General features: G+C 32.8%; 1 protein-coding gene across 1 annotated transcript; it reads left to right on the forward strand.

The window, feature by feature from the left end:
• The first annotated feature begins 942 nt into the window (after nucleotides 1-942).
• LOC109117608 (leucine-rich repeat and IQ domain-containing protein 1-like) lies at nucleotides 943-22,679 on the forward strand. The gene is made up of 7 exons (XM_019205447.1): nucleotides 943-1,122; nucleotides 10,162-10,309; nucleotides 14,072-14,183; nucleotides 17,999-18,090; nucleotides 19,236-19,353; nucleotides 20,089-20,312; nucleotides 22,521-22,679. The coding sequence occupies exons 1-7, from the start codon at nucleotides 1,085-1,087 to the stop codon at nucleotides 22,677-22,679; spliced, it is 891 nt and encodes a 296-aa protein (XP_019060992.1). The 5' UTR covers nucleotides 943-1,084.

Genomic DNA, 22,679 nt, shown 5'->3' on the forward strand with positions numbered 1-22,679 from the left:
AGTCAAAGACCCTACAAAAAGGACAATGCTTATTTTTCAGTAGTTGCCTATATAAATGATTATTTTCTTTACTACATAATTATGAAGATTCTTACTTAAATAGCTTGATTAATGAGATTAAGAAAATATTGAAAAATTGAAAATTTTGATTTTCCTTAACATTTTGTTTCTCCATGGAGTGTAATTATTCTGAAAAAGACAACTATAACTTTTACAGTACACATTCAAAACAGTAACATTTCCCTAATTCTGCCTACCTATGTCCTTCTTTGTATTTTCTTCTGAAATTGGTCATCAGCAAAACACACTGCAGGAGTTTCTGTGCTTTGTTTACTAGATATGGAAGTTTTACATTTTCTTTCCCTTCATTATCTTAATTCTAGTTAGAACCATTTTTTACAAGTATTACTACTTACCATGATATATTATATGCAGTGCGTAATTGGCATAATGAAACCTGATATAATGAGATGAATTTAAAACTATTTGTCTTTGGCTAGGTATAAGTAAATTTCTTCAGTGAACTATAAGATGCACTAAAAAGTGGAGAAATAGGAAATCTTCACATTAAACATAATATTCTCCCCTCCCTACTTTGAACTGAAGTCATATTCCTGCTAAAACTCCCAAGGTTCTTGCTTTGACTTCAAGGGGGTTTCTAGGCTTTGTCTCCTACCTCCGCTTTGAGTTATTCTTTTGTCAGTTTTTGTTTTAGTTTCCGTCCCACATTAATATTCCTTGATTTGTTATAATGTCTGGTGTGTTTCAGTGGGACATGCAGTGGGAAAGTCGGCCTGATTTTTATTGCAATTTCTCCCTCAGATGCTGTAGGTCTTTTTTTTTTTTTTTTTTTTTTTTTTTTTTTGCTTTTCCCCCCAATTTTTTTGGTTTTTTTTTTTTTTTTTTTTTTTTTTGCTTCAATTCTATTTGCTGCAGCACGTTGGAAACCTATGATCCTCTCCTGCAGTCTGAACAAGAACTTAATCCCAAAGTCCTGGCCTCTGTCTTTCTGCAATGAGGAGGAAAAAAGGAAACGAGTGAACCAGAGAGACCTTCAGTAATCCCGGTGTGAAGTATTTCAGGGATGGACTTGAGTACGGAGTGGAATAATTACCATGTGAGGTAGGGTCAAGCTGAAATGCATTATCAGAAAATTCAGATACCCAAGTCCATTGATGTTTATTTCTCTCAGCTCAAGATGCATGATCGATTTTTTTTTTTTTTTTTTTTTTTTTTTTTTTATATACGAACTCTGGTCCTTGCACTTGCGAGGCAGGTGTTGGGGTTACGGAACCACTGAGCTAAATCCCTGGCCCTGTCTTCTTATTTCTTTTGGAAACATAACTGTATCTTAGGCTGATTCAATATGTACTTCCCACATGTATTCCAAGTATCATCCTTTATACCTGCAGAAAGGCAAAGAAAGTGAGGGAACAGACAAACCTTCTTTAAGCAAAGGAGCTGGAAGTTGCACACCTTTCCTTTGCTCATTTTCACTGGCACAGACTTAGTGACACCGTCACACTGCTGCAGTTGGCCGTAAGCATGTATGTGAGATGAAGACGAAAAGTGAATTAGCGAACCTCAGGAAAGAGCAATTAAAAAGCTGTGGAGGAGCAAAAGAGAGCATGGCTACAGTTTCACTATGCAGTGGTATGGAAAACAAGGATCATCACAGAAATTCCTGTAGGGTGGGAAAATTAAATCATCATAATCACTGGATATAGAAAAACTGAGAAAATAGCTTAGAAGAAAAATTCAGAAGCTTGAGATATAAGGATTAAGTTTGAAGCAATAGAGTTTATCTGTGTGGTTATAACCTATAAAGTCCTGAATAGCACAAGCTATGCAGACTTGATCACAGTTGAGAATTTCTTATAGCTGACTTTTACAAAGTAAAACTATACAGCACGCATGATCTGGTGGAAATCAGTAGACAAAGAAATTTCTAGAATGGTGCTACATGATATAAAAGTTAGAAAAAACAGTCAACTTAGTAAAGATGATATTCATGATAAATATAAAAAAGCCCTTCAACTCAAAGAGCTAGATCACAGCAAAGTGGGAACCTAGGCAATGAAGTAAGAAAATCTAGGTGATGTTTATCTATGACGGAAGCAACGATCTTGGCTGTTTTTTTGGTTTTTTTTTTCCTGCTGTAATCCTCACACGTAAGAAATAAAGCCAGGAAAATAAAAATGTTCTAACCTAAATACACACAAGATTTTGCAGCTCTTACTTACATATTTATAGTAAGGAAGATGTATATTTTCCTTTTCAATGAACAAATACTTTGTTCTAAGCTTTAAAAGATAAAGTCCAGAGCCAGGGATTTAGCTCAGTGCCTGCTTCACAAGCACAAGGTCTTGAGTTCGATTCCCTAGTACTACAAAAAAAGAAATAAAAAAGACTAAGTATATATAAAAAATAAAGATAAAGTCCAGGCATGGGCACACTTTTGTTCAGTTTCTAACTAGTCAATTAATGCTCTAACAACAAACATTTTTAAATGTTAGAAATGCGGTAGGGATGGGACAATGCATAATAATTCACCTATTCATAGGTATTGTTTTTCACCAAGTAAACTCTAGTCTCATGGTGATTATATTGTGTTCCTTTTAAATATGAGGAGAAGCAAACAAATGAACAAGTCAGAGCATGTCAAGGAGTTAAATATTAAAACCCGTGGTCAAATCTAAATTATGTATTTGCTTGGGAGGGATAAAGGAAGCAGAGAAAGTTCATAGAGAAGATGAATTAGAGCTAATCTTTGAAGGATGATTATGAAGGAGCTGGTCACAAATGGAGTGGAAGTAGAATATAGTGAAGAGAAATAGAATATTATGCTTGTTAACTTTTCAGTAAGGTGTGAGGCGTCATGGATCAGAGTGGCAAAGATGAAAGACAAGGCTAGACAAGTAGAATAAGTAAGTAATGCGATGGATCATACCTGCAGTCTTCGTTGAATTTGTTTTTTTTTTGTTGTTTTTTGTTTTTTGAAGTTGATTGTAGCCAAAATTACATTATGGAAAAATGCATGGAGATTCATCCGTGATATATGCACTCCCGTGTCTATACCAGCACAATTTGTAATAATTAAATCTTGGAAACACCCCATATGCCCCTCAACACATGAATGGATAAAGAAAGCGTGGCATTTATATACAATGCAGTACTGCCATAAAGAAGGATACGTGAATAATTTGTAGGAAAATGAATGCACCTCAAGACCTTAATCTTAAGTAAATAAATCAGACACACATATTTAATTATCACATTATTTCTCTTGCTTGAGAATCCCACAGAGTAAATAGAGAACACAAGGGATGATAGATATCAGGAAGCGGGAAGAACCTGTTCAAATGTGAGGGGAAAGGGAGGGGGAGAGGGAAGGAAAGTTAGGAAAAGGGAAAAAATGAGAATGGAAGGGAAAAGATGGAAACAAAGCTTTTGGAAATGGGGAAGGGAGGAGAGGAATAAAAAAAGAATTAAGATATATCATGTACAGGTACAAATGTCCCTATGATGTATGTAATCAGTATGTATAACAAATATGTACTAATAAAAACAAAGCGAAAATCCTACCTGAGATTACCAAGTTAATAAATGGCAAAGTTGAGATGCAAACTCAGAGTTACATGTTACTCTCTCGAAAATCTTTCCAAGTCCTAGGGTCGTCCTTTGTGATAATGGGTGGTAATAGAATATACTTCAAAGCAACGTTTCTAAAATTAAGATAGTATGGTTGTAAAGTGTTAGTCAATATTAGCTCTGAATCTTATGATACCACAGCCTGTGAAAACACTAAGATTGTACAAAAGAAGTGTGTGCGAAGGTAGAAAGTGATATGAGAACAACCAGAAAGGTACTGTCCTTTTCCTGAAGAGTAACTGATCACGTTAGCTGCAACGAGGAAGTACAAAGAGGTGAGGAAACGCCCTGAAGATTTGGAATGGCCTTTAACCGGGACAAGGGAACAGCTTTTAGAATTCAACACTATTAGCCACATGTTAAATGTATTATTCCTCAACAACCACCTTTCCTCAAGAAAATGAAATAAAGAAAGATATACGAGGCTACTTTTGAGCACTATGGTGACATTCTATGATATTTAAATTATGTCACTGTCATGTGAAGACAAAAGAGCCATTGAAACATGTTTTAAAATTGAAATGGTTCCACCATTCAATTACAATTTTCTAAGAAATACTATCCTTGTTAAAGGAGTTTTCTTTCATCCTTACATTCTTTCAATAAATATTTTATTACCTGTTCTCAAAAGGAAATATGTTGCATTAGGCTGTTAGGCTGTACATCAACCAGACTTCAAAATGATTTGCAAAATATCAATAAAATAAAGAAAATAAATACTAAAAGTGAAAGCTCATGGGCAAAGTAACATACTCAATCTGAGGCTACAATTTCTAGAAAGATATCAATCAACCATACATCCAGTAAGCACTAGTAGTTGAAAAGCAACAGTGAAATTTACTGATAACTTATAGCTGCTATATTAGATGATAACTGTTGCATTCTGTTTTGAGTAATATTCTCACTTAGTTATGGCTGTAGAGTTGTTAGTTTTCTTTCAAAGTAAAAATTGAAATTAGAGGGCTGTGGTTCCACCACCTGCCTAGAAAGCACATGGTCCCAAGTTTGATCCCTAGTATCAAAAAGCAAAAACAAAAATTGAAATTAGAAATCCCTGCCAAATAGAGTAACTCATCTTCAGAAGGACTTTCTATTTAGTTTTGCTATCATGAGGTCAAGTTAGATATTATGTTCAAATTAGTTGACTTCTAAAGTTAGTTATTAAAAATTAGTTACTTAAAATTCAGCTGAGGATTTAGCTCAGTGGTTCTGCCACCTCCTACAAGCACAAGGACCCGAGTTCAATCCCCTGTACAAAAATAAATAAATAAATACATAAATAAAATAACATTCATTACTAAAGGATTCGATAAATTTTAGGAAAATCTTGGTGGGTTGATAATCACAAATAAAATTAAACTTAAGATATTATACATGAAGCCAGTTGTGGTGGCACAAGACTGTAATACTAGCACTTGGGAGGCTGAGGCAGGAAGATTGCCATGAATTCGGGTTAGGCTGGGATATATAGTAATTTCAAGGTCAGCCTGGATTACATACTAAGACTGTCTCAAAAAAAAAAAAGGATAATATATGTGATATGGTAGCCTAACCATTTTAAATGAAACCTTTTAATAGTCTGTAAATCAGCAATAAAACTAAACAATGACTCTTCAAGATGGCCTTTTATAATGAAAATATATTTAATATAATTAGATTTTTAAGCTTGGTCTTGTTTATTTTTATTAAGTTATTATCTTTCTAGAATTAGTTTTTAACATCAAATGTCTATTAATTTCTCATCATATTTTATCCATTTTTATGTTGGTGAAGTTTATTGTTACTAGTAAACAGTTTAATGTTTTTCAGAGGATTAATGAATTTTTTGCTTTTAGTGTATTGTATAGCAGATGTATTTTACAACGCTTAACCACTTTCTTCTTAAATTTAGTGCCCTACTTTCAAACTTTAAAAATATTAAAACAGGAAACTATAAATTAAAACATAAAATGTAGTGGTTTATGAATTCTTGTATATTATTTCCACAAAAGAAATTTTGATCCGTTTTTAAATTAATATTAAACAAAACGATTCGTGCCTAGAACTTCAGATTTTTATTAAAATAGTGGATTTTGATCAATATTTTACAAAGAATTCTGGAATAGGACTTTTTGGAATTTCCGCCCCACATATCGCTTTCGAAGTTTCTGATGATAATTGAGTTTTTTCTTTTCATAGACAAACTGTTATAATGGATAGTAAACAGTTTATCGGTTTCCCCTCTGTATTTCCAGGTCCAAGAAATCACTTTCAGGATTAAGGTTTTATGGAAAGAACAATTTCTACATAGGCAACTGAATATTTACTAGATACCAGTATAAATTGAGAGAGCTCAGAAACAACTTAAAAGTCGGGATATATTTACTGGAATAATTATAATAAACATAATTTCTTTGATTAATAGCTTGTAAAATTATTTAAATATTAAAAACTACTTAGAAAACTTCTCGTCCAACTCGTGAAATGCAGCGTTCGTTCCGATGTAGAATCAAATGTATTTGTCCCTCTGGGGCACCTGTAAGGAAAAGCTGCTTTAGCTTCCGTGGGATTGGTTGTCGTCGTGGTTACCCTTTGTTTACAGACTCTGAGCGCAGTCTTCACGAGCAAACCGGAAGATTTCGCTGCTGGTGAGTGAGCAGGAGCTTTCAATGCCTGAATTCGTGTCGGGGGAGTAGAGGTAGAGCTGAGGAGGGCAGGAGGAGCCTGGCCATTTTCCGCTGTAGCCAAGCTTCCCCAAAACAAACAGTCCGCGGCCCCGGGGTGGTTGCGTGTGTCTGCCAAGCTGCAGGGTCCGCTCAACTTTGGACATTTCTGCAGCTCCGTTAAAACTTGAAGATCCACCCCATACTCGAGGGGGCCTCACTTTGTTACTCCCTTCGCCCCCCAACCTATCGCCCCAAACACATCAACCAATAATTATTTTCCTTCCTTTCTTTTTTCGTATATATATTTTTTTATTTTCATGCTTGTTTATCAAGTTGATTTCTCTCGCTTTACAGACATTGAAGACTAGAGTTCTTTAAGCTTTCCCTCTTTTGGCAGCGCATTTATAATGGGTTCCAACTAAGTCGGCATTTGTCTTTCTTATAAGGAAACCACTATGTCTAGGTGATTTTTGCAGGCTCGAAATACGGCTAGGTCAAACTGAGATGTGCTGTAGGTGTAAAATACACATTAGATTTCAAGAGTTAGTATGCGAAACAAGAATGGGAAATTTTACATTAATCTAGAAGTAATTTTTTAAGGCTTGCATTATGTAGCTCAGTACTAGAGCACTAGACTAGTAAGCGCTGGGTCTTGTGTTTGATATCCAGCACTGCAAAATAAAAGTAATACTTTTATATTAATTATATATTGAATTAACAGATTCTATTGGGGTAAATAATATATATTAAAATTAATTTGATCTGTTTTTCATTGTGAAAATTTGCTACTAGAAAATTTAAACTTACATTTTTGTTTAAATATAGAAATATATTTGTCAAAGAGCCAGTAAGTGAGCAGAGGGGAGAATACAAAGAAAAAGATTGTTTTCTTCACTCTATCTCCTACCTTTCTTTCGAAACAAAATATTATGTACATGTATCCTCTGCTTTATAGTTTAAAAGTGTGACTTTCCATCTGAAAAACCTTTTGAGTTGCATTTTAAATTTATTGATAGGACTCATTCTATGTTTTGCTTTCCTTTAAAAGGAGGAGGGTATGGATAAAATCGAATATTTTTAGATGAGCTTTTAAAGTGATAAAATAGAACATATTCATAATTACAATAACTCAAAATGAAGATATGAATTCAAAATTAAACATTCTCCAATCTCTTATAGAAAGCTTCTATGTCTAAAAGCAATGTGTGTGTGTGTGTGTGTGGTTACCTCAATAAGATTTTATCATGAATACTTTTCTATCACTTGCTTTTGCAATTAGTCTTTTTTGGCCTCCTTTCCCCAAAGTACAGTGAGTGTATCCATTCTTTCCAGATCTTGTATAGCATTATATAGGTCTGTGATAATTTATGGAACACTTCCAGTGGATACTTAGGATCATTTTAAATTTAAGATAAATAACATTTTAATAAGGTAATTGTAGATTTACAAGTTTTAAAAAGTTATACAAAAATGTCTTTTTACACTCCATCCAATGTCTCCCAATGGTAATATTCTATAAGTGGTAGTATAATATAACCAGAATATTGGCATTGAAACAATCCATTAATCTTACTCACATTTCCTCAGTTTTACTTGTACTCATGTATGTGTATTCTGTTCTATATACAATTTTAATCAACTGCATTTGTTCACTTACCTACTACCACAGAAATGAACAATTTTAACACTGCAAGGACCCCTTCAGGTTGCTCTTTTGTAACCACAAGCACCTCCCTATGGCCACATACCCCACAAATCCCTAACTACTGATCCTCCATTTACAAGATCTTTCCAACTCAAAAATGTTATATAAATGAAATCATATAAATGTTACCTTTGGGGTTTTTCTTTAGAACTAGTGCAGTTCAATGGAGATTCACAGAGATTGGTCTCTTTTTACTTGTGTCAATGGTTAATTCCTTTTTTACTGAGTGATATTTTAAGGTGTGGATGTGCTTGAGTTTGTTTTATCGTCAGCCTCTGGAGGGACATTTTGGTTGTGTCTAGTTTGGAGCTGGTATAAATAAAAACATTTTAAATATTCAGGTACAAGTCTTCATTATCCTGGGATAAGACTAGAATTCAGGCCATACATAGAAATGAGTCTGATGAAATCACTTATGTGTGAAAGAATTCTGTCATATATCTGTATTCAGAGGCAAGTCAGGCACAGATTTTGTTTTTTAGCGTAGGAGAGGTTTCACTGTTGATGAGCGGAGAGGGACTAGAGGAATAAAACTGCATAAAAAGGCAGTAAACAGAAGGAATAATGAGCGTCCATCAGTAAGTTGAAAGTATAGGCAGAGAATTTCACCTTATGAAAAGGAAGAGATTTCCCCACAGTACAATGGGTAAGGAAAGATTTCATGAAAAGAAGTGGGAAGATGAGTGTTTCATTTTCTGTGTTAAGAAGACTATCTACTCTTTAAACACTTTGGACTTGTTTCACTTGGTGAAGTACTTTGAGTGTGCAGCACTGCTGTGAATGTGCACAGCATTTCCAAATGTTGCTTTTGAATTCTGTGTGTAACAGAAGGAATGAGAGGAAGGAAAAGTGAAGAGGTGAACGAAGGAAGGAAGGATATGGAAAACAAATGTGGAAGGGCATCTTGAAAAAAGGATGAAAGTTTAAAAGACTCATGGAAAGTAAAATAGTAAGGATCAATATTTTTTCAAACTTTTGAACGAAGACCTAAAACTAAACTAAAACAAAACAGAACAAAAAAACTAACCGATACAAAAACATATGACATTGCAAGTCATGCATATAAGTATGCGTACATACTTATATCTGAAATAAAATTTATTAAACAACGTTATATTTAATACGGATGGTGAAATTACATTTTCTAGCCTATTGTGATTCTATTCTATTCTGTCATTAAAACTTGCTGATCAAGAGCCAGTAAATTACCTATTACCTATTACTGGGTCATAATGTGTGATGCAAAGACCAGAGGATGAACCAAGTGATTGCCTGGCAGATGAAGAGCTTGACTGAGTTTGGAGACTATTTAGTAGTGGGAATAGTACTAACTTTGGATTCAACATCTCCGGGTTAAGATCTCTTCCCTGTTAGATATTAGCATAATATCACCGGACTACCAAGTAACCACTCCCAAAGTTGGCTTTCTCATGCACACTGACCATAATGATCTTTGGCTGTTTAGTTTTGTTGGAAAACCATCAGTTACCTAGTATCTTCTAGAATCTCCCTTGTCACAGATACTCAATGCGTGGACACTAATGGTGGTATGGTGATGATGATAATGATGATGATGATGATGATGATGATGATGGGAGATGCAGCACACTGCTTGGACTAAGAATTGAGAATTTAAACAAAGTAAAATTTTAAATTATGTACCATATATTGGCTGTCATCATGTGTTAAATTAGCGAGAGTATGTAGTTATCCCCAGCAGGATTATCAGAACTCTGAGGTAATGAACAAAGGAAACCACAAATTTCTCGTATATGTAGGCTGTGGTTGTTCTCATAAGAGTATTTTAATGTCTTAAACATTCAAGCCATCCAAAAAATATTTATTAATTTTCCCATGAGTAAGTGTTACGTTGAAGCTTCTGGGGTTTGGAAGATAGGCCAATCTATTTCATGCAGTTTTCCTCTTTAAATAACTTTAATCACATTGTTGTCAGACATTTTAAAAAGAGAATGAATGGAGAGGTAAAACAAAGCTGTTAAACTTATGGTGCAATGACAATACGGTAGATAGAAGTTTTGAATTAAAACATATTCCCATAAAATATATTGGATTGGTATGACAAATTAAAGAACCCATAGTATTTAGAGACCTAAGACATATTAGACCCTTTGTTTCTTTAAATGGTTCTTTTTTATTAAGAAGAATGATGGAAGACAGTGATGATGAAGATGCAAAGCTTGAAGAAGAAATAGAAGCTGAGTTGGATAAAATCAGCATTTCCTCCTTGGAAAAAGAAGAGAATGAGAGTGATTCAAAGTCAGAAACCCATAGTGATGACACTGACAGTGTAAGTGTTGACTGTTGCTCTTCTGAACCTTCTAGCACAAGCAGGCTTTTCAGGAGAAAGGTGAACGGTCTCATTGTTTTGCTATATGTAACTCATTTCTTAGCTTAGGATCACTCACTACTATAAATTATGCATATTGGGATTGAAATATAAGAAATTTATTGAAGATAGATTACTCATAATTACAAATGTATATCCATGCATTTGTGCTTCATCATGAGCATTTCACTGAGATTAGATTACATAAAAGAAAAATTTGTGTGAAATATTTATACCCATTATAGACATAGCTTCCTTTGGGAAACAAATTAACTTGCTATAGGGCTGGGGATTTAGCTCAGTGGTCCTGCTGCCTGCCTTGCAAGTGCAAGGTCTCGAGTGCAATCCCTAGTACAAAAAAAAAAAAGAAAAGAAAAGAAAAAATAAATTAACTTGTTACTTGTATATTTTCCCCAATTTTTATGTGCTTACAGACTTCATTCATTATGAATTCATTCTTTTACCAAAAAATCCATAATCCAATCATAATTTATTTCCAGGAATGTTGTGAAATATAAATCTAATTTGAACATATCTTGACATATTTAGCTAATATTCCTGTTGTTTCTTTTCTTTTTAATCAGTTTGCCATATGTCTTTCACATATGTTTAGTTCTAGTATATATGACATATTAAAAGCTATTATTTTTCATTATTATATTAATTTCTCTGTACTGTAGTTTTATATTTTAAAATATCAAATGGGTCAAATGCTTTGTATTCTTTTACCATTTTGAAGTTTTGTTAACTAAGCATCTTATAAAACAAAATAACTCACAGTGTAAGGTTTTAAAAAATAATTAGACTTAGATTTTTCATTAGGATTACACTAAACTTACCTATGACTTTGAGACAATTTTATTTTTTACATTTTGTCTTTTTATCTAGTTAATTTAAATGAGATAAAGAATATTAAAATTTTTCATTTGAATATGATAGGCATGAAAATAATAGATTTTATTATATTTTTATACATAAAGGCGGAGGACTAAAAATCTAAAGTTCTTCAGATAACCTTACTATTATTTATATAATTCTGGATAAATATTACTAAGGAAAGATGCAACTGATGTTGAAAGATTCAGATTTTACCTATTATATTTCATAGGACATAAAAGATCTGTACATGCTAGCAGTCTTCGTAATGTAAATTTGTCTTTTATTTATCTTTCATTTTTATTTATTTCATTTTTCAGTTGTTACATATTCCATATCTCATGGGCAGCTGGTACATGTGTATGTGACTATCCTCTTTTATATTCGAATAGTACTGTCTTTTGTATAAATATCACATCTTTACCTCTCTATTTGTTTATGGACATACAGCTACTTCCATTTAGTTGTTAAGAATTTTGCAGCTATAATCATGGGGATACAGATTGAGATATTGTCCTTTTATTCCTATTTTCTTCATGGTTTTTATTATGAATGAATGTTGGATTTTCTCACAGGCTTTTTCTGTATCAGTTGAAATGATCATATGATTTTTGTCTTCTCTTCTGGTTATGTGATGTATTACATTTACTGATTTGTATATGTTGAACCATCCCTACATCCCTGAGGTGAAGCCTACATTGTTTTGATGTATGATTGTTTTTTATGATTTGTTGTCAGTATCTCATTGAGGATTTTTGTGTCTATATTTATGAAAGAGATTGGTCTTTAGTTCTCTTATTTACTTGGATCCTTTTCTCACTTTGGAATTATGGCATTGCTAGCTTCCAGGAATGACTTTAGTAGTATACCTTCTCTTTCAGTTTCATTACTTTTAAAAGCATTGGTGTTAGGTCTTCCCTAACATTCTTATCAGTGGTAAGTCCATCAGATCCCGGGCTTTTCGTGGTAGTTTTTTGTTTGTTTGTTTGTTTGTTTGTTTGTTTTTAAGTATTGCTTCAGTTTTATTGCTCAATAGTGGATTATTTGGAGTATTATATCTTCTTGGTTCAGTTTTGGCAATTCATATTTGTGTGGGAGTCTATCCACTTTGGGATTTTCCAATTTATTGGAGTAAAGCTTGTCAAAGTAGCTATTAATACTTTTGTGGATATTGGAGTTGTTCATTGTTATTTCACCCTTATGATTTCTAATTGCATTCATTTGGGTCTTTTCTTCCCTTTTTCTAGTATGATTAGCTAAGTATTTGTCTGTTTTGCTTATTCATTTAAAGAACCAGCACTTCATTTTATTCACTCGGTATTCTTTTTTCTTTCTTAATCTCAATTGTATTGATTTCTGCTCTGATCTTTTAATAATTTCTTTCTGTGTACTACCTTTATATTTGGATTGCTTGTGAATTTCTAGTCCTTGAGGTGCATAATTCCTTTATTTATTTGGGATTATTCTGGGTTTTTTGTTGTTGTTGTTTTGAGTATTCATAGCTTTAAGTTTCTTTCTTAGGAGAACTTTCATTGTGTCCCATAAGTTCTGGTGTGTTTTACTGGGATTGTCCTTTGATTCTAGTAACTGCCTAATTTCCTTCTTGATTTCTTCTGTGACTGTTGATTATTCAAGAGGGTACTGTCTAATTTCCACTTGTTTGCATTATTTCTCTTGTTTCTTTGCTTGTAGATTTCATTGCCCTAAAATCTGATAATATGCCCTGTGTAATTTTGATTTTTTAAATATCTACTTAAGTGTGCTTTATAGGTTAATATGTGGTCTGCTTTGGAGAAAGTCCCATGTGCTGTTGAGAAGAATGTATATTCTGTTGTTGCTGAGTAGAAAACTGTAAATATTTATTTAAATATGTTTGTTTGAAGGTTTGTTTTGACTGTGGTATTTCTATGTTGATTTTTTTGTCTAGTTTATCTATTTGTGACAGTGCGGTCTTGAGGTCTACTGCCATAATTCTGTTGGCATTTATCTGATCTTTTATGCCCAATAACTTTTTTTTTATCAAAGTGGGTGTGCTAGTGTTTGGTGCATATGTATTTATAATTGTTATCTTTTCCTTTTAAATTGCTTACTTAACCAACATGTAGTGGCCTTCTTTGCCTCTTCTGATTAGTTTTGGCCTGAAGTCCACTTTTTCTAAAAATAGGGTAGCTACTCCTTGTTTTGAGATTCATGTTGCATGAAATATTGTTTTCTACCCTTTGAATTTTAAGTTTGTTTTGGAATAAGTATATCTCTTGTACTCAGCATATCATCAGATTTGTTTGTTAATCTATTTTGCCAACCTGTGCCTGTTGATTGGGGACTTGAGACCATTGTCATTGAGAGTTTTTACTGAAATGTATGAACTTATTCTTGCAATTGCATTATTTTCCTTGTAATTGCTGATTTTCATTTTCACTAACTTTGTGTTTGATAACCACAAAGTAGTTTTAGAATATATTAAATAATTATATATGGTACTAGGTATTAACTATTTTGGAAAAAATCTCTGGAGTTTTGATTAATAGTTGGTAACATTTATTTGAAGTTGGAACTAATATTAAAATATTACAAATATTTAACTTATGTAAAAAATATACAGCCTGTAATGAGGGTAATAAAAATTATGTACAGGTAACTCATTTGTTTCCTTATATTTTTCTAGAAATGCATAATTAAAAAGCAAATTTTAACAAAATGTATTTTTCTGAATTAAACTCTTGATAACAGGGCCATTTTACCTCATTTACACTTTACTCAAATTTTTCTTGTGGCGTAAACTGCTATATTTAACACATCATTTTGATACTAATCCCTTTCATGGTTTCTTTTTTATTCAAAATTTAGAGTGAAGATGAATTACCAGAGTCAGTTATTCACTGTATTAATACCATAAAGAACACAAGTAAAGCCGTTGAAGAGCTCATTCTTCAGGATTTAGAAGATACTGATGTCTTAAGTGAGTAGGATTTTCATTTGCTTGCGAGATAAGATTTCTTCCAGTAAGTGTTAATATAATTTAGGAAACTAAATGTCTTATCTCTTGCTATGCATATATGTATGAATTTATCTCTAACACCCTATCTGTAGTATTTTGGACTGTTGGATTTACTTCATTCATTTTTTCCCCTTACCTATCTTCCTTATATCGCCAACAAATAATAACTTTGTTTTCTCAGTCTTTCTTTCTTCCTGGTTTTGTTTTGTTGTTGTTGTTTATTTGTTTTTTTTTTTTTCAGTGCTAGAGATGGAATACAAAGCCTTTTGCATGCTAGACAAGCAGTCTACTACTGAAAGACATCCCTAACCCTTTTTAAAAGTTTTCATTTTGAGACAGTGTCTTGATAAATTACCCAAGCTAGTTTCAAACTTAGGATTTTTCTACCTCAGCCTCTTCTTCCTACAATCCCAGTAAATGAGGTTGCACAAGTGGGCCAACACGCCGAGCTCCTAGTTTTAATTGTTTCCAGACACTATTACTTTACAGTAATGAGAAGCCTAAGTGAGGAAAAGTGAGAACAACCTAAATGTTTAACAGGACTTTATTTTGTCTAATAATATATCCATTAAAAAGGTGACTTAAAGAAATAGTTAATGACATAAACCTCTGAATGATATATTACTAAAGCTGTTTTAAAATACAACAATTTATGCAAATATTATACATTTTAATATGGGCATTGATAGATATTCAACAGATATTACTGTGTGATAGTGTCCTTTCTAGCCACTAAGCATAAAATAGTGAACAAAACAAAGGCCTTTCTCTACTGTTGTAATGCTCCAGTGTGGCAAGACAGGTAATACATAGATAAATATGTAATATTTTGATAGTGATTATTGCTGTGAACCAGAAAACTCAAGGCAAGGAGACAGAGACTAGAAGTTCCAATTTTAAATAGGATAGACAGGGAGAAGGTGATATTTGGTATGGATATATTTGGGCCTGGTGAACCATGTAAATACCTTGAAATCCAGTGTTCCAGAAAGAGGAACAGTAAAGATCGAGGCATATTGGTAGCCTTAGTATGTTTGAAGAACCGCAAATGCTTCAGAGAAAGCAAGGTATCAGAGGGTACAGGGCTCTTACAAACTCCACTATGGATTTTGAATGCTATTTTCAGTACGTGAAGAATTTTGAGCAAGCAGTGGTGATATTTGCCATATTTTGAGATAGTCAATTTGTGTACTATGCAGAGAAAACACCTCGATATAACTGGATCACTACAAGACTATTGCAATAGTACAGTTAAAGATCAGAGTGGTTTGAGTAAATTCAAGGAAAAGGGTTAGATTCTAGAAACAATTTCCAGTCTAAAAAGGTTTATCAATGAATTGTTAAAAAGAAAGAGGCTGGGGATTTAGCTCAGTGGTTCTGGCTCCTGCCTACCAAGCTCAAGGACCTGAATTCAGTCCCTGGTACCAAAAAGAAAGGAAGAGAACAGCACCAATATTTTTGTCTGAGTACCCGTGTGAAAGGATGTGTAAACATTTATTACATATGCATAGAATGTTGACAATAATAATGTGTAGTTGAAGTATGAATGATTTTAATGGTTTGTGAATTTTTATGAAGGACTTATAATGAAATTGTATTATAGATTCATTGGCAGTTATGCAGCCTAATTCTAGCTCAGTTATGAGAAAGTTGTTGTTTTTTTTTTCTAAAGGTTTTTTTTTTTTTTTTTTGGTACCGGAGATCAAACTCAGGACCTTGTGCTTGCGAGGCAGGCAGCAGAACCACTGAGCTAACTCCCTGGCCCCTCTAGCTCAGTTATGTACAAAACTAAAAGAAAAACATTGTGGTAAAATAGGTACATGAAAAGAGATATAACAGCATTTACAGCAGTGATACAGAAGTTTTCATATGCAGCTCTAGTTAGTCAAGTTTAATAATGCCTGTGATTTTTTTTTTTTTTGACATGGGTCTTATTGTGCAATTCAGGATGGCAAGGCATTAAACTAGGAAAATTTGGCAACTGGATTCTTATAATCTATCAAGAAACAATTTCACAGATTATGTAATGATTAAGTTTTTAAAAAGCTATATGCTTTAAGTACAAGCTGTGCAAGTGTAATATGCACACAGAAGTAGTTAGAAGCTAATTTCATTTCTAAATAAGTGCATTTTAATTGTGATTCTCAGTCGTAGTCAAAAGAGTCACTGTACCAACCATAAGCAGCATATTTTGTTTGTTTTTATGGGTAGAGAAAATGTGTGGTTATTTACTGATGTAAAACAAAATTAGTGGACAAGAACAGCAATTTCTTGTTGTATCTAAAGTTCCATGAGTTCACTGTGCTGAGCTGAGCAGTTCTTCCCTGGAATTTTTATGCATTTTTAGTGGGATGTCAGTTAAGTGTGTAGTCATCTGAAGTCTTAACTAGATTGGAATTCCAAAATAGCTCACTGAAATGGCTTGGGTTGAGGTTCCTTATTGTGTTTCTGAGGAGTTCAGATTCTGTTGCGAACTACAGGCATCTACATGTGGCCTTTTCTTTTGGCTTGTACTTACTTATCAGAGCATAGCACTTGGAATCAAAGATAAAAGGTTCCAACACAAAATACCAAGAGACTAAAGTGGAATCTTGTATGACTTATGACAGCAACACAGCATCTTATCTGCCATATCCTGAAAATTACACAGGTTCAGTTTAGTTCTGTGTAGAAAGAAACTATATAGGTTATGTATACCAGGAGATCCATTTTTGGAGATTAGCCATTTCAATACAGCAATTGTTAATAGTTTGAAGATACAGACTCAAGCCTGACTATTCAAGGTGTGAGTGTGGGGGAAACATGTCAATTGCAAAATTGAGCTGCGGCATTCAGAGATACGAATTTTCTCCTACATAATGTTATCTTCAACTCAAAACTTCCTGGATCACAATCTGGGCTAAAAAGATGAAAAATATCATCATCTGCTTTTTCTTATACATTTTTTGGGGAAAAAAAGTCTAATGTAAATGTGTGTGTGTATGTATACACACACATACACATACATGCAAATATATATGCAAATATATATGTATATGTATATCCAGAACCTGAATCCCACTCAGAAGTCGAGCTGCAAGGGAATCTAGATAATATTGTTTTCTTTTAAGCCTCACATAGGAAAGCATATCAGAAAGATTTTAAGTAGGTATTGGAGGGAATACATGATACTAACAAAGTAGGTAGGAAAGTTTAATTAACCAGCAGAATTGTCCTGTGTAAAGGAAGTTTACTATTAGGAAGCAATACCATGAGCAACACATTCACTGAATAAAGGAAAATAAATCTAACTATATCTGAGCAGATAATAAAAAGACAATATGATTCAAATAATCTCATACTATAAAGAATAAAAGTCCACCTTGTTCATTATAGTAGTTATAATATTTTTAATAACTATCTATATTAAACTGTTTTCATTAAGTTGTGAAAGATTATATTGTTAGTTTGTGGGTAGAATTAAACTTTTGTTGATTCACATCAAGAAGTCAGTGCAGTGTCAAGCAAAGCATGATTCTGTATGCAGGGAAAATAAATCTCAGTCAAAACTACTTAAAAAAATAGAGTGCTTTAGAAACCTGTTGCTTTTGTTTTCTAGAAGGAAGATAACAAATTTCTTGTATTTATTGTTCTTCATTATTTTGCTGTTTTATTACTGCTATTCACCAGTAGAATACTCTGATAGAAATTGAGGTGAAAATATTTCAAAGAATTAAGATTTTGATGTAGTGCATTTTACTATTTGATATTACAATATTTTTTCATTTTTTTTCTAGGCCATAGTTATGAAGCAGTTTCTAATAATCATATGCACCTGAGGATAGGATTATTAACTGAATGTAAAGAAAATCCAGAGCAGTTATTGAAGGTATAGGTTCAACCTTTGACTGAAAGTTCTCACTATTGCAGTTAGTAATTTATTTTTCCTTCTTTATAGAATGAAAATTCACTGTTTTTATGTTTGCCAATTTAAAGATAAAAGAATGTTTTATTTTAAGCATATCGATTTTGGTTTTACAATTTCCTATGGTATATGGCCCCACAAATTTCAATCTTTAAGAAAATTAAAATAGTTATTTGAGCTATTAATATTTGGTAATTTAATGTTCATATAGATAAAGCAGTGGAACTATATTCCCTGATATTTTTTCTTAAAATTTCTGTGGAAAGTAATGAATATACTCTAGTGTTTCTTACCCGTCCTCGGAATGTACCATGCTCCATGTTAGGCTTTAAATGCTTTATTGAAAGTACAAATCTAGAAAACTTTATACTACTTTTTAAAAAACAGATAAAAGAAAAAATTTTTTCAGTGTAAAACTGAGTAAGAGCCTAGATATTTTATTATATTGAAACTCCACAAATGTATGTGAATTTCCTTCACAAATTCACTTCTTGGGTGTATTTTTGCCTCCCATTTTACCAATTTTATCTAACTTTATTGTTCTTCTGTCAGATGTTTGACATAATTTGGAAATTACATTTGTTTCCCTTGACTCTTTTTTGGTAACATTCCAATTTGAAATACTAATTTTGAATTATCAGACCACTACTTCATTGAAGTAAATATCTCATTTACTTTCCAAATAGAGTAGCATGAAAATAAAATTATGGAAAATGTTTAATTATCTTGTTAAATATACCAGTAGTTTTAATACATGAGTCATGAGTAATTACTACAGGTAAGAAAGAGAAATTAGGAAAGATATTATCTTTAGTAGAAAGCATTAGGAAAGATATTATCTTTAGTAGAAACATTCTGAAATGATTACCAAGGAGATTTACTAAATATTACAGGTTAACCTTAAATACTGATTAAATTTTGGAAAAATAGTAATGTGGTAAAATATAGTCTACTTGCATGGAGAAAACTTATTTCAAGAAAATAATTATCAATACACTGTAGGTTTGTATTGAGAGAAATTTCAAATAAGCAAAATTCTCAGTGTAAGTATATATTTACTCTATAAAAATATTATATTTTGATTCATTACTATTATTTTAACCCCTTAGATATTATCAGGAATGGAGAAAGAAGATTTTATGAGAAGTGAAACCCACTGTGCCAGTCCTGGTTCTCCTCCTGAGCCTGATCTTCAGGATTTTCCCATTGATGAATATGTTTTATCAGGTGGACTAATTTTCTCATTGATATTGTTACCATTTTTATATAGCTAATCATAGCTATATAATCATCTGGAAAAACCTTTTCCCATTTTTCTATCTTTTTGACATTTATAAAATACATTACAATATTTGATAATTATGCTTTTGCTATTAAATTTCATGCTCACATAGTTTGCTTTATGCCTTCTAAATTAATTTAAGTGTTTTTAACACTTTTCCCCATGTAGTGCTGGCTGAAATTGGTACTGTATAACTAACCCTGAATTTTTAAGTATCTCTTACCCACATCACTTAAACTTCCCTTAAGAAAAGATGCATACATACACACTATTCTTTTATTTGAAGTTTTCAGTAATAGTTTAAGACAAATTATTTTAATCCTTTATTGACTGAGATAGAATTTTTATGTATATTCAAGTATATGTTTTCTTTTTGTCTATTATCACTTATACTTTGCTTTTTTACTTTGTTTTCATTTGGTCTGGTTTTCATTTTTTGCAGTTGTTTTTGTGTGTTTGTTTTGGCTTGATGTTTTGCAGTGTTGTGGAGATAAATTAGGGCTTGTGCATAGCAGGTAAGTGCTCTACCGCTGAATGAAATTTCCAGCTGAATCAGTGTTACTTTGGAAGTACGTTGACCTTATTTACTCCCTTTGAAATTACTTTTATATTTTAAATCATATCAGTTCTGATAGATTCGATCTTTAAAATAATACTGTCCTTTCTCTTCATAAACGTAGATGACATGGATATAAACTTTGGATATTTTGAAGTGGAAGAAAAATGTAGGCAGTCTTTTGAAGCTTGGCAAGACAGGCAGAAAGAGCTAGAAGACAAAGACAAAGAAACTCTCAAAGCACAGAGGGATAGAGAAGAAAAGCAGTTTCAAGAAGAAGAAGAAAAGAGAGATTGCTGGATGAAACAATTTGTAATTGAAAAGCAAAAGATAGAGAATCTTCAAAAAGTAAGATATTTGTTTTGCTCTTCATACATTTTTTATTACTTTTTTTTTAATTTTTTTTTTTTTTTGGTACCAGGGATCAAACTCTGGACCTTGAGCTTGTGAGGCAGGTAGCAGAACCACTGAGGTAAATCCCCAGCCCTTGCTTTTCATACATTTTTTAAATTGTTGTAGCTACCTCAGATGTGTATTTATTTTTGAATTAGGATGAACATTGAGCTTTATTCTATGATTTTTTTTTTTGGTACCGGGGATTGAACTCAGGTCCTTGTGCTTACAAGGCAGGCCACTGAACCGCTGAGCTAAAACCCCGGCCCCTCTTGATGTTTTAATTACTTCTGGTAATGCAAGCAAAGAAACTGTAAATTAGCAGTATGTAATATGGACCCCTGATTTCTTTTCATTAAATTAATTGGAATGTCAGATACTGCTTTGGATCTTGGGAACCCAAAAAGTATTTAAGTTTTAAGCATCATCCTAGAAATTAAGGATCTGAGAAGATTAAGGATCACATAAATTTTGTTTTTATTATACCCATCTAACCATATGAAAGAGTGACAGAGTTTGCTTGATAACTTAATGTCTTTGCTCTGTGATCTAGCATATGACACATTTTAAATGAAACATATCTGATTGAAGTAGTCAACCAATTAGGATGATATTCTGTGTCTTGCTCTTGTTGAACCAAATTTATTGGACCACAAGGAGTTTTGTATTTGCTTGTGTCTGCTTTTTGTGTCAGTCAGATCATATTAGTAGGCTATTGAGAAATTAGTGGTTATTAGGATCCTACTTGTAGGTCATCAAGATCTTAGGAGGCCTAGAGAACCGATAGGACTAAATCTTGTGCTGGATTACTAAAGTAGATTTATATATTACCCAGGTCTTGCTGGTTATCATAGCTGGAGTGTAAGAGAAAGGCAAATACCTGAATCAAAAGGAAGTCATTACAATAAATGATATTTAGAAAATTGTACAGTCAAAAAGCATGAATGAATTCAGTGCACTAGAAAATTAAAAATAGTAATCATCACAATTATATGGAACCTTCTGACATTTTTTTTTTTTTTTTTAGTACCAGGGATTGAACTCGGGTCCTTGCGCTTGCAATTTAATGCATCTTTTTAATAAAACCTTGTTTTTCTCCTAAAAAGTTTAATCTTTTGAAAATGACCAATGTAAACATATCACAATAACATATTTAGAACCTAACCCTTTGATAATAACCAATGTAAACATCTTATAATAACATTTCAGTAATATTCATTGTAAAAGACTATGGAAACTGTTTAGGTCCCCTAGTGAGCAATGATGAAAATATTTCCATGTGGCTGTTCTTTTGTTCACCAAGGGGGTCTCATTTAGCAGCCTACCCAAATTGAAGGGTCTCCAGTAATTACTCTGACAAAGCATATTTAATAACTTATAAAAAGAAATCTTTTATAACAGACTTGAAACCAACAAGCAGACATATGTATTTTCCTGATAAGTCACTTCTGCACACCTCCTCAAAATACCTAGGCCAATTCTACTCTTGTTATGTATTTCTCTTTATTCTTCTAACAAGTTAAACATACAAAATCCTTTCATATCAAAAGTATATCTCTTTAGAAAAGTATATCTCTTTTACTTACACCCTTCTTAATATTTTTCCTCTGTCTCACTATAAACCTTCTAGAACAAACTTGTCTTCAGCTGTTAAAATTTTAAAGTTTCCTTTTTTATTTCTGTTCTCATAGTGTTACATTTTAAATTTTTGATTGGCTGCCAATACTACAACAATAACGTTGAGTTCTTCATCAACAAACCAAATACAGAAAAGAGCAAGTTAACCCTCTAATTACAATTCAAGAATTTGCAATGCACAACAAATGTTTTAAGCACACCAATTAAACATCAGTTCAAATTGGAACAAAGATAATTTATCAACTAGCTAAAATTTGTAATTTGATTCCTCTTGTAAAATCACTTTATGTCAGGTAGAGCACAGTTGAAGTTTCTTTGGCTTTGCTTTGGATTCCAGGCTTTTGCAGGCACCATCAGACCAATAGCACAGATCAGGACTTGGGGCTCCTGAAGCCAGGAGCATTTCTCTCTGTTTTGTTTTCTGCTTTTTAGAGCTTTCCTAGCTATTTTCATCCCATTTACTTATTTTCTAATTATGTTTTTTTACAGTCTGAGTGTAAGGTTTGATTTTTTTTTTTATTTTAGTCTGAGCCCACCTGCGCTTCCCAGTGTACTAAAGCCCAGCAGTTCCCATGCTTTTGCTCCCACCTCCTCTGCAGATACCCTGTGAATCTTAGCAACTCAAACAGAAGGAGAGACATCACAACTCCTCTTTTAAGAAAGCATTGGGGGGTTTGCCTGTAA

Source organism: Fukomys damarensis, unplaced genomic scaffold (genome assembly GCF_012274545.1).
Source record: "Fukomys damarensis isolate Sample0158 unplaced genomic scaffold, DMR_v1.0_HiC HiC_scaffold_15, whole genome shotgun sequence".
NCBI lineage: Eukaryota > Metazoa > Chordata > Mammalia > Rodentia > Bathyergidae > Fukomys > Fukomys damarensis.